The sequence below is a fragment of the Festucalex cinctus genome, chromosome 1, assembly GCF_051991245.1.
Source record: "Festucalex cinctus isolate MCC-2025b chromosome 1, RoL_Fcin_1.0, whole genome shotgun sequence".
Lineage (NCBI taxonomy): Eukaryota > Metazoa > Chordata > Actinopteri > Syngnathiformes > Syngnathidae > Festucalex > Festucalex cinctus.
This window is the reverse complement of record NC_135411.1, coordinates 58,860,063-58,873,463: the sequence shown is the minus strand read 5'-3', so window position 1 is coordinate 58,873,463 and position 13,401 is coordinate 58,860,063. Positions and strand designations below refer to the sequence as shown.

The window sequence follows — 13,401 nt, the reverse complement described above, 5'->3', positions numbered from 1 at the left end:
CCGTAAGAAACAAAAATGAATTATTTATTTTTTCTGAAGCTCCAAACACTTGTAAACTACAACTAAGCAGTTGGTGAAATTTAAAGCAAGCGAATCATTTGAACATTATTGCAAAGAACAAAAACAAAACTAAAATAAAAATAGTCCTCCTCCTTAGCAGTGCACGGTTTACTCCACCTCTTGTCCAAAGTGAGCTTGGATGGGCTGCAGCTCATCCTCCACCTGAACTCGTATAGAAAATGAATGGATGGATTGATTGATTTTTATTCGCACATAGACAAAAAGACAATGTAAAAAACAATTGTGACATTAAAGCGTGCAGGAGAGATCAAGAAAACCCATATCAGATTTATAAAATGACCTTACCTTATACATAATCTTCATATTAAGTATACATATTCAATAACAGAAGCAAATATAAAACAGTATGTATAAAATACACTTAATAGATGGATGGATTTCATCAGCCAAAGTTTTATTTGTGAATTTATAACTCCCAGCTATAAAATTACATTTCCCAGGCAATTTTAACAGGCCACAATTACAAACAGATTAAATTATCACATTAATATCAAGTATAATACATTTAATTTCAGAGATGGGAAAACAAGGTCAAGAAAGTAAAAACCCTGCCAGAGTTTGACTTTAGCCACAGGTGCTTCTCGCAATGACTTTGTTTACCTGCCGGTTGAGTACAAGCACCTGTAGCTAAAGCCATACTGTGGCAGGGATTTTACTTTCTGGATTTCCCATCTGTGTTAGACTGAATTGAGGGTGGCAGCACCATGAAGACGTATCCTGCTCTGTTGTTCACTGTAAAACTCAAATATTCACTCATTCAAAAACCTGATATCGTAGATATCAACTATCGTGATATCGTAATTGTGGTACACATATCGTCAAAGTACTGAATTGTGTTTTACTTGTATCGTCCCACTCCTAATCAGTGCAAGTAAGTCTGTTTTTTTTAGCAACCTGAGTAGGCAATTGATCGGGATTTCAGAACATAGCTGTGTTGTTGACATCGGTAGCAACAGTTTGTGACGGCGATATAATCGCCCCAAACACTGAAAGACAAGTCAAATCAGTCGTTTTGCCGCAACATGCTGCCGGGAACAACAATTTACTCGAGGACCTGTGATGGGTTGGCAACCCCTGCTCTATGGTTTCATCATTTTCAGTCTTTTCTCCAAATGGTATCATTTTTGTCCAGGCCTGTATCATGAGTTCGTTTTTCATAAATCTGTTGAAAAACAATCCAAAAGTTAGATTCAAGTTATTTTGTGACCAATGTGGGTTTTTCTTTCATTAACAGTGGGGTAACATCAATTTTGTCCATGTGTATCGTATTTTCAAAGAAGACTGTTGCAATTGCTCAGTAAGCTGCGGTAATTATAAGTAATCTTTTTGCAATGGATAAAGAATATATTTAAGTGGGTATACTTATATTTCCGGTATATCCCTTCATGTGTTGCTGCACTGTTCGTATTCAAATATCTGTTGCTTAAAATAGCAAAATTTTCAGTCAATAATGGAAGATCGGTTCCCAAGTAAAATCCGTGCAAATGTCAAACCACAAACATACGAGGGTTCATTGCATGCATCACATTTGATTGAGCGCAAAGGTATTGAACATTCCATTAGCTTTCGATTAAAAGCTTCTCCTCATTGGCGCCTGACGGCACACAGCCGGTGAGGCATGGGATGGAGGGTGAAGCCCACCAAAGGCTTCAAATCCAGCTCATCCTCGGAAATTCCGGGCGCAGGTGTGAAGCGGAAATGCTGGAGGAGGGACGTGAAGAAGAGGAAGAGTTCCATCCGGGCCAGACCCTCACCCAGACATGCCCTGCGGCCTGCGAAGAGGACGTGCATCAAATGGCTGAAAAGGTGCAAGAGCGTATGGTGAGTCTACCTGCAGAGAAGGGTAAAAAGGCATCCCTCTTGACAAAGTTACCCTCCTCATCCAGGAAGTGGGAAGGGTTGAAGGCGGTTGGCGTCTCCCATTCGCTCTCATCATGGAGGACGGAAGTCAGCAGAGGGAGGACGGTGGTCCCCTTTGGGCAACAAGTGGCAACTATGGCTCATTGAACAGTAAACACAAACAATGAGCGAACTTTTTCATTTGAGGGCCACATACAGAAAATCAGAAGGACGCAAGGGCCACATAATGTTATGAAGAGAAATTGTGTTAGTCCTAAAAATTGTACAAATCATTTATTTGTGCTTTTGCATATTTAGAAAAATGCTACAGTATATAAACCAATTTATTTGTAATATGGCAGTAGGGTTATTATAGTTTGGTCATTTTTAATTTTAGTTAGTTTTTATCAGTTTTAGTTATTTAATAAATGCTAAGTTTTTGTTTAGTTCTAGTTAGTTTCAGTATTAGTTTTTTTTTTTTTTTAAATGTGTCTTACTTGTGCGCAATATTTAAAAAAAAAACACCATGGGAGCGACATCATCAGAAGGTGCTTTTCTATTGGTTGCTGCTAGATGATGTCATTTCTTTGTGACATACTTTCAAAAGTCATTATTCCGTTTTATATCAAAATAAATCTACTAAAAATCATACCAAAGACTAAAATGAAAGACATTTTTGCTATAATTATTGTTTTAGTTTTTTAAACATAAAATGTAATTTCAGTTAGTTTTTGTTCTTTTTTGTTTTTATTTTATTTTGTTAACGAAATTGTTTTCTGAATTTTAGTTATTTCGTTAGATTTAGTTAACTAAAATAACCTTTAATAGCACTTGTGTTTCGACACCCTCCCTTCTTTCTTTGACCATCTCCAAACATTTTTGTTTTTATTTTATTTGAACTGAGTCAAATGCCATTTTTAGCATATGCTGTGGGCCACTAAAAAATGGACGGTGGGCCGCAAATGGCCCACGGGCCGTAGTTTGACGCCACTGGTTTAAACACATGCATATACACAGAGACTAACAATGCGTACCGCTGCAGTAATTTCTAATCATTTTGTGTTTGCAATTTTTTTTCTTGTGTTCAAACATGTTTAAAACATGTAGCTTAATAAGTTTAAAGTGTGTGGGAGGTGTTGAATTATAAATATACAGTATTTTGAAATCTATTATTTACCAATCATATTACTAGTATCTACAACAATTGCACCTTTTGAATGAAGTATCCCTGGAAGGTGACGTCTCGACTGGTTTGGTGCAGGATGTCCATAGGGACGATGTTGGCAAGCCTCTGCGTTTCATGGATGACAGCGTTCACATAAGGCAGGTTTTTGCGGTCCTCCGTTCGGACCTGTCGGACGCCGACCACCCTGCTCAGCTCCTCCTGGACTTGATCTGCAGGAGAGACGGAAAACATGTGAATGCATCTCAATCATCAATTTTACTCTTTTAAAAAAATTTTTAAAAAAATCCTTTATGCAGTCGCAGTCTAAAGAGAGTAAACTTTACACTTGGAAAAGAATAAAATATTCTCAACCTTTTGAATGATTATTTTTTTAAATATTTTACTCTCTTCCAAGTGTATACTTGTTTACTCTGTTTAGACTGCGACTGAATATAGGATTTTTTTCGAGTAAAATTTACTCTCAAATGTTACTGTGTAGCCCCCAACAATTTGTGCAATTAGTATGATGATTGGCACCTTGTATTTGAGGGTACTTGGCCATGAAAAGCAGACTCCAGCGAAGTGTGATGGATGTGGTCTCAGTGCCCGCTGAAAACAAATTAAACACGTTGTTGACCAGGTTTTCGTCGTGGTAGTGCAGCTTCTGGGTGTCATGCTACAGGGCAAAAAAAAACACACACAAAAAAACACAAAATGTTGGAAACTTAACGTTGATTTGGGGTGATATGGATGCAAGCATTATGGCATTATGCCGGGTAGGGGCATAGTTCCAGACAGTCATTTGAACGCTTAAAGCAAACCCAGTAATGGGCCATCCACATCCATTTACACTCGACACCAGTGCACACTCATGGTTCAATTCATTTATCACGTTTATCAGCAGAAAACACATCCTGTTCACAATTTTCAATGATGTGGTCAAAACAGGAAGACATTAGACAATTTACAGTTCTTATATGTCCCATGATTCTATTTAAAAAGAAAAGAAAAGAAAAGAAAAAAAAACACGTCACCTCTCTGGCAGGGAAGGAGCCCGAGCTGGTGTGCGAGGCCGAGAAGTTCCGACTAGACATAGTCGGACTCGCCTCCACACACAGCTTGGGCTCTGGTACCAGTCCTCTTGAGAGGGGTTGGACTCTCTTCCACTCTGGAGTTCCCCATGGTGTGAGGCGCAGAGCAGGTGTGGGCATACTTATTGCCCCCCGGCTTGGCGCCTGTACGTTGGGGTTTACCCCGGTGGACGAGAGGGTAGCCTCCCTCCGCCTTCGGGTGGGGGGACGGGTCCTGACTGTTGTTTGTGCATATGCACCAAACAGCAGCTCAGAGTACCCACCCTTTTTGGAGTCCTTGGAGGGTGTGCTGGAGAGCGCTCCCTCTGGGGACTCCCTCGTCCTGCTGGGGGACTTCAACGCTCACGTGGGGAATGACAGTGAGACCTGGGGGGGGCGTGATTGGGAGGAACAGCCCCCCTGATCGGAACCCGAGCGGTGTTCTGTTATTGGACTTCTGTGCTCGTCACGGTTTGTCCATAACGAACACCATGTTCAAGCATAAGGGTGTCCATATGTGCACTTGGCACCAGGACACCCTAGGCCGCAGTTCGATGATCGACTTTGTAGTCGTGTCATCGGATTTGCGGCCGCATGTTTTGGACACTCGGGTGAAGAGAGGGGCGGAGCTGTCAACTGATCACCACCTGGTGGTGTGTTGGCTCCGATGGTGGGGGAAGATGCCAGTCCGACCTGGCAGACCCAAACATATTGTGAGGGTTTGCTGGGAACGTCTGGCGGAATCCCCTGTCAGAAAGAGTTTCAATGCCCACCTCCGGCAGGGCTTCTCCCTTGTTTCGGGGGAGGCGGGGGACATTGAGTCCGAATGGGCCATGTTCCGCGCCTCCATTGTTGAGGCGGCCGATCGGAGCTGTGGCCGTAAGGTGGTCGGTGCCTGTCGTGGCGGCAATCCTCGAACCCGCTGGTGGACACCAGCGGTAAGAGATGCCGTCAAGCTGAAGAAGGAGTCCTATCGGGCCTTTTTGGCCTGTCGGACTCCGGAGGCAGCTGACGGGTACCGGATGGCCAAGCGGAACGCGGCTTCGGCGGTTGCTGAGGCAAAAACTCGGACATGGGAGGAATTCGGTGAGGCCATGGAAAACGACTTCCGGACGGCTTCGAGGAAATTCTGGTCCACCATCCGGCGTCTCAGGAGGGGAAAGCAGTGCACCGTTAACACTGTGTATAGTGGCAATGGGGTGCTGCTGACCTCGACTCGGGACGTCGTGAAGCGGTGGGGGGAATACTTCGAAGACCTCCTCAATTCCACCAACATGTCTCCTCTTGAGGAAGCAGAGTCTGGGGACTCTGGGGTGGGCTCTCCTATCTCTGGGGTCGAAGTCACTGAGGTGGTTGGAAAGCTCCTCGGTGGCAGGGCCCCGGGGGTGGATGAGATCCGCCCGGAGTTCCTAAAGACTCTGGATGTTGTGGGGCTGTCGTGGTTGACACGCCTCTACAACATCGCGTGGACATCGGGGACAGTGCCTCTGGATTGGCAGACCGGGGTGGTGGTCCCCCTTTTTAAGAAGGGGGACCGGAGGGTGTGTTCCAACTACAGAGGGATCACACTCCTCAGCCTTCCTGGTAAGGTCTATTCAGGGGTGCTGGAGAGGAGGGTCCGTCGGGAGGTCGAATCTCGGATTCAGGAGGAGCAGTGTGGTTTTCGTCCTGGCCGTGGAACAGTGGACCAGCTCTACACCCTCCGCAGGATCCTCGAGGGTGCGTGGGAGTTCGCTCAACCAGTCCACATGTGTTTTGTGGATTTGGAGAAGGCGTTCGACCGTGTCCCTCGGGGAGTTCTGTGGGGGGTGCTTCGGGAGTACGGGGTGCCGGGCCCCTTGATACGGGCTGTTCGGTCCCTGTACGACCGTTGCCAGAGTTTGGTCCGCATTGCCGGCAGTAAGTCGGATTCGTTTCCGGTGAGGGTTGGACTCCGCCAAGGTTGCCCTTTGTCACGATTCTGTTCATAACTTTTATGGACAGAATTTCTAGGCGCAGCCGAGGCGTGGAGGGGTTCCGGTTTGGTGGCCTCAACATTGCATCTCTGCTCTTTGCAGATGATGTGGTGCTGTTGGCTTCATCAGGCCGGGGCCTTCAGCTCTCACTGGAGCGGTTCGCAGCCGAGTGTGAAGCGGCTGGGATGAGGATCAGCACCTCCAAATCCGAGACCATGGTCCTCAGTCGGAAAAGGGTGGAGTGTCGTCTTCAGGTCGGGGATGAGATCCTGCCCCAAGTGGAGGAGTTCAAGTATCTTGGGGTCTTGTTCACGAGTGAGGGTAGGATGGAGCGGGAGATCGACAGGCGGATCGGTGCAGCGTCTGCAGTGATGCAAAGCTCTCGATTTACCGGTCGATCTACGTTCCAACCCTCACCTATGGTCACGAGCTGTGGGTCGTGACCGAAAGAACGAGATCCCGGATACAAGCGGCCGAAATGAGTTTCCTCCGCAGGGTGTCCGGGCTCTCCCTTAGAGATAGGGTGAGAAGCTCGGTCATCCGGGAGGGACTCAGAGTCGAGCCGCTGCTCCTCCGCGTTGAGAGGAGCCAGCTGAGGTGGCTCGGGCATCTGGTTCGGATGCCTCCTGGACGCCTCCCTGGGGAGGTGTTCCGGGCATGTCCCACTGGCGGGAGACCCCGGGGACGACCCAGGACACGCTGGAGAGACTATGTCTCTCGGTTGGCCTGGGAACGCCTCGGGATCCCGCCGGAGGAGCTGGTTGAAGTGGCTGGGGAGAGGGAAGTCTGGGTTTCCCTCCTGAAGCTGCTGCCCCCGCGACCCGACCCCGGATAAGCGGAAGAAGATGGATGGATGGATGGATGGAAAAAAACACACCCACACCACTTAGCTTTCTTGTAAACACAAGTTCTGTGATGTGCTTAAAACACCCTTGGAAAAACAGCAGTCAACACAACAGAGCAGCAAACGGCTCTCTAAAACCCCCACAAACACACACCGTAACCCACTTTGTTGCAGTATAGTGTTCCCAAGTCACTATAACGTGGTTCACTTTTCGCGGCCTCGTTGTTTCGTGTCTTTTTTTTTTTTTTTTTGATAGTGTAATTTTGCATGCATTTTTTTTTTTTTTTTTTTTACAGTTGTGTACCGTTTTTCTTTAATTTATGAAGGTTTGAACTTTGACTGCTTTTATCCTCAGAATTCTTGAATTCACCAGTAGTGACACTCTCCTGTTCATCTCTATTGCATCCTCATCTGACACTGACAGCCGCGATGGCGCTACTACTACTACTGGCACAAGCATCTGGCAGGTGCTGTTGTCTGTTAGGCATATTCGTTTTTTCCAGTTTGCCTAATTCTAAATCCACCCCTGACGTTAGGCTATTGGTTAGCACACCAAGCATCCAATGTAGTGGAAATTTCAATTCATGTGCATACTACCTCCAGGTTTTTCATCTGTTTGCAGAAAACATCGACATAGCCTCTGCAGTCGTCAGGGTTGAGCGTGTCCTTCAGTTCGGCTATAATGTCCTTTAGATGCTGCTTGGAACTTTCCAAGTTACTCATCAAATCCCTCCAGGATTTGAGAAAGGGGCCCAGCCAGGGGAAACAATTGTATATCTGTCATGGAGCAAAAATATAAACACTCATTTTCATTTATTTATTTTTTTTGATGGGCATCACAAATAATATAACCTTTCAGTAATGCTTAATTCAGGAATACAGAACCAACTTGCCACTTTATTAGGAACAACTCATTGCGATCCAGCACTTTCATACTTACAGACATATTTTTTCCCACCACTGAATTGATGCAGTGCAGCTTTGTTTTGATATCATTCCCGTCATTTTTATAACTTCATGACAATGAAAAACACATCTTTTTCTACATAACTCATTCTTGAAATGTTTTCATTCAACCATCTATTTAATTTTTATTCATGGCAGCTGCTGGTCATTCACTGAGAGGAAGCTATATTTTTCTGGGCAAATCATTAAAAGTATTTATTTACTCTGATTTCTCTTCCTAAGAACGACTATCAAATGGTTTCACCAAAATCCGGTCGACAAATTCATATTACCTGCCATGATGTGCAGCTTGCTAGCTGGTGGCGATTCTAATTGTACGTATCTTACGAATTTGAACGTAGCATTTTACAAATATAGGCTACTGTGTGACGGAGTGGGGTAGCTCTTTGAGAAAATAATCTGCAGTAATATATTGACTCCCAGAAACGCTGAGCGACCGAGAGTGTCAAAGTGCTGTGGAGCTGCAGGGATGAATGAGAAAAGGAAGTCATGTCAGTTACATGTGCTAAATAGCCGATTCTGGAAGATGTTTGGCAACCACTACAGCAGAAGATGCAGGTGTGCCGAAGCAACACAGAATTGCATGTAGGCTCAGATTTTTAGGCATTTTAAGTCAACGTTTGAGTAATAGTTGGGGTACCATGATAGCAGCAGATCCAGCCAGGAGGTTGCTCTCATTGTCTCTCTCTATCATTTCTTGGAAAACCTTGTCTTCATATTCGAACCTCTTTCCGAACATGATCGCCGAGATAATATTGGAAGCTGTGTAGTTAATAATTGAAGCGTTGTCAAAGGCTTCACCTAAGAATAATAAAAATGTATTAGAAACCTTCATAATGGACTGTAGTGCCCTTATGACAAAGTTCCCCTGTGATACATTTACATTTAAATGTATTTACAAAAATTTCTAAGTCAGCTTTCGGTACCTTTGTGTTGCTCAAATTCCTTGATGAGTAAGTGACACTCCTCAATGATTTTCTGCTCACTGAGCCTCTTGCCCATCCCAAAGTCTCTCAGTGTCGTCAAGGTGAAACGTCTCATTTCCTTCCATGAATCCCCGTTGGCAAATATGATGCCTGGAAGCAACCAACTGTGTTTCAACTCACAGACGCTTACAGGTGTGAATGAGTAAGTGAAAAAAAAAAAAAAAGATCCGTGCGTGCTTTCAAATTGCCGCGGGAGTGACGTCACGCAGCCGGCAAATTTGTTAAATATATATATATATATATAAATAGAGAGAGAGAGAGAGAGAGAGAGAGACAAAGACATGCATGGCAGGTTAATTGGTCACTCTGAATTGTCTCTAGGTGTGATTGTGAGTGTGGATGGTCTCTGTGTGCCCTGCGATTGGCTGGCAACCGGTTCAGGGTTTACCCCGCCTACTGCCCGAAATTTCCCGGGATAGGCTCCAGAGCCCCCGTGACCCTAGTGAGGAGTAAGCAGTTAAGAAAATGGATGGATATATATAAATAAATGGAGCAAAAATTTCCTTTAGATGGCCGACCAGTGACCATGCTGCTGACTCTGCCTTGAGACATAAAGTTGAACCCCTGTGTGAAATAAAGTGAATGTAACTTTGGTTAATAATCACGCCACCATGTGGTGGATTAGTCACAAAAGTAATAGCACATCCAACATAGTTAGAATACAGGTGTTGTCAAGGTTTCAGAATTCTGTATTTCGCAGTTCAATAAAGAGAAGTGTCTCGAAAAGAAGCAGACTTCTTGACAAACGTGGCTAGAAAATTCCAGAGAAACTTTAAATTTGCTTGGCATATGTACAATTGCAAGCTAGTCACACTTAATATGTGGATAAAGGCTTAATTTGTCAAATGCTATGTTGTTTGTTTTGTACAGCACATTTACAAACCTGTGTGAGAAATTTCAAGTCATCAATATGACTGTTTACAGTGCCACTATGTGGTGGACTGGTCAAAATAAATAAATAAAATAAAAGCAGAGCCCACTCAATGAGGACGCATAAAGCTTCACAATTCTGTGTCTAGCAGATCAAGAGTAGCAGTATCTCAAAATTAGCTGCAGAAATGTGTGTAAAATGTCAAGCAAGTCCACAATATTTGTGTTTTGTACAAGTACTTGTCAGGGGAGAAGTTGATACCAATCACACTCCAAATGGGCGTGTTCAAGCCCATTTTCTCTTGTGTATTATTTAGACATGACATGATAGAGAGAAAAGAAGATTCTGTAATTACCATGTCCTTGATTGATATCATAGAATAGCGGATTCATGTCTCTGTCCCCGAACTCCTCGGCATGGTTAACGAGTGCCTGTCTGACTGTCCTGCTTCCAGCCAGGACCACCACCTTCTTGGGTCCAAAGTAGACGGTGAAAACAGGTCCATAGGTTTTGGACAGCTGCCAAAGAAAGTTTAGTTCAATTCAAATGTAATCCTTCACTTATTAAAATCAAAACACTGTCATTCATTGACAACGGGCGTGTCAAACTCATATTAGCTCAGGGGTCACAAGGAGGAAAATATACTACCAAGTGGGCCAGATCCGTAAAATAATGGAATATAACTTAAAAACTATTGTTCATTTGCTGCCAAAAATGTATAAATACGTTCTATTTAAATGTTTTAAGTGTCCCAAAGGTGTATTTATACGTTTTTGGTTTTATGATAAAGCATACAGAAGGCTTTGATGCAGCCTCACAACTGCGAAGAACGGTTGAAGAAATGGTAGTTATTACACAAACGGCCAGCAGGTGGCAGCAGACCAAAGGAGATAAACCAGGGCCATGTTGAAAAAAAGCTCAATTGCTCAGAATTCTAGATTTGTAAATAATTAAAACTTAGCTATATATTAATGCTAATTGCTGCCAAACGGAAACAGAATGTTTCTTGAATGTTAACTACTGTTTTTGTTTATGCCTATGTGTTGTCTTTCCTTGTGTAAAGCACATCGAGTTGCCTTGTGTATGAAATGTGCTATACAAATAAACTTGCCTTGCCTTGTTCCTGATGAAAGAAAATACTTTTATTTTTTTGGCAGCTTTTTTTATAGCAATAGAACACAATATTCTGTGGGCCTTACAAAATCAGTCAAAATCCAGTAAAACTGCCAGGAGTGAAGGGGACTGCTTCTGTGAAAATGGCTGGGAGAGAATGCGATATTCAGATTTTCACTATTTGTGGGCCATCCCTAAATTGCGGAGCTCGACTGTAAACATATTATTCCAAAAAAATGGAACGCGGCAACACTTTGCCTGGATGAGTTCCGGGCGTGTTAAATCTAGTTGTTTTGCATATGTATTGTTCCCAGAATGCATTGTGTGGCGCAGTTAATGACGTTCTAAGGGCGTTAATCCTTGTCATATGTATTTGTGTTATCGATAAGTGAATTTGTGTCGTATTTAACACGTTTATGTCGGTCTATGATTAAAAAAAAAAAAAAAAAAAAAAGTTTTTAAACAAACCGTAAATTTAAGTTGCGTGTAAAATGACATCAATTCTGTGTACAAGTTGCATTACTCATCTGAGAACTGCTTGTGAAATTACAAATTTACATGTTTTGATTGTGGCCAGCTGATTTTAATAGTTCCAACATTATATATATTTTTTTTACTTTACAAAATCATCTCGTGGGCCAGATAAAACCGCTTTGTGGGCCTGATCCGTCCCGCGGGCCGTATATTTGACACCACTGATTTACAACATCTCTTTTGAAAACTAGGAATAACATTACATGGAATGACGCTGCTGTCAGTTCAGTACAGTTCAGTTCAGGACAACATACTTTATTGTCCCAAAGGGCAACTTGAGTCTCTGGTCTTACGTGCCCTTTGTAAGGGAACTGTAAATCGCTGCCTGAAAGAAAGCCGTCAAAGTCTCTATACTTTTGTGTGTATGTCCTAAACATATGTTGTGTTCTCATGGCTATATTACTGGAGTGGCTCCTATTATCCTTTTTAAACATACATGGCGAATACATTTCAGATTCTCAACCCCTGATGTATGCCATGGTGTCGCAGACTAGTGTGTCATCTGAGACTACAGGATCCCCAGGCATCAATCTTGTCTTTGTTCCTCTGAAGGCTGCAGACACCAGTTAGCCATCTATACATATGCAGGTCACAAATCTAACACCAACAGATGTTTACCTATAGTGAGATAAAAACCTTTCCTGTGCTCACAGGCTTCGTCAGCATTTAGCTGGCCTTTTGTTTACCTTTCCGTTCAAGTTGAAAACAGTTCAAAATAGACCCAGTTGAGAGTTTGCATAGATAAATTAAAAAAAACTTATAAAATGTCCAATCTGTACATAATGGCTACAAAAAGTCAACAATACTTGCTTGAGCCCCTCACACTGAAAAGCGTCTCGTCCAGTCTCTTGAGATCCAACTGTAACAGGTTACCGATCAGGGGGAGCGGTCTGGGCCCCGGAGGATGCAACTTGGTCTTGCCTCGCAAGCTCAAGTTGGTGTACAGAAAGTGGATGGCCAGCAAGCCTGCAAGGGCCCCCGACAAGGAGAGCAAAAAAGGAACCTGAAAGAGTTCTTCAAACATCTCATCTGGTAGCGCCAGGCACCAACATCTGCAAAAGCAATTTCTAAATCTAAATCTTTCTTAAAAAAATTAAAAATAAAATAAAATAAAATAAGAGGATGGGCCAGACAAAATTTAACCAATCACAATCTAATGGGTGTGTTCATGCAGTTTGCTCAGCAAATCATTAATTAAAAAAAAAAAAAAAAAAAGGCAAGAAGCGATGCAAAGGTCATGCAGCACGTTTTTTTAATTGTCTAACATCAAACAAAGTGCACGTAACACACACACATATATATATATACATATACACACATATACATATATATACATATATATACATATATATATATATATATATATATATATACATATATATAAATACATATATATACATACATATATATATATAAATACATATATATACATACATATATATATATAAATACATATATATATACATACATATATATATATATATATATATATATATATATATACATATATATATATATATATATATATATATATATATACATATATATACATATATATATATATATATATACATATATATACATATACATATATATACATATATATATATATATATACATATATATACATATACATATATATACATATATATATATATATATATATATACATATATATACATATACATATATATATATATATATATATATATATATATATATATATATATATATATATATATATATATATATATATATATATATATATATTAGGGGTGGAACAAAAAACCGATTCGACCGAACCATCGGTCGTCAAGGGGAGCTAAACGGCCATATCGGTCGCAGACTTGTCAACCGATACAAAATCCGCCGGGAATCCTTAGATACATTGCTTGTAAAGTTGTGGACCGGATATCGCGTTGCTGTGAATCGGTTGCGAATGAGGCTTTATGGTTTTCATAACAATAGCAAGAGTTC

General features: G+C 42.1%; 1 protein-coding gene across 2 annotated transcripts; it reads right to left on the bottom strand.

The window, feature by feature from the left end:
* Positions 1-487: 487 nt before the first annotated feature.
* On the bottom strand, positions 488-12,487 carry LOC144002282 (cytochrome P450 2K1-like). 2 transcript variants are annotated; one of them, XM_077497360.1, is made up of 9 exons: positions 12,248-12,487; positions 10,133-10,295; positions 8,847-8,996; positions 8,561-8,721; positions 7,552-7,731; positions 3,623-3,761; positions 3,131-3,315; positions 1,913-2,054; positions 488-1,853 (listed from the first exon to the last, which is right to left on the bottom strand). In XM_077497360.1, exons 1-9 carry the CDS (start codon positions 12,446-12,448, stop codon positions 1,666-1,668), a joined length of 1,509 nt encoding a protein of 502 aa, XP_077353486.1. In that variant the 5' UTR covers positions 12,449-12,487; the 3' UTR covers positions 488-1,665. The 2 variants fall into 2 exon arrangements, with proteins under 2 accessions (XP_077353486.1, XP_077353496.1); XM_077497370.1 differs by lacking the exon at positions 10,133-10,295 and having other exon boundaries at positions 12,248-12,262.
* Positions 12,488-13,401: the final 914 nt, after the last annotated feature.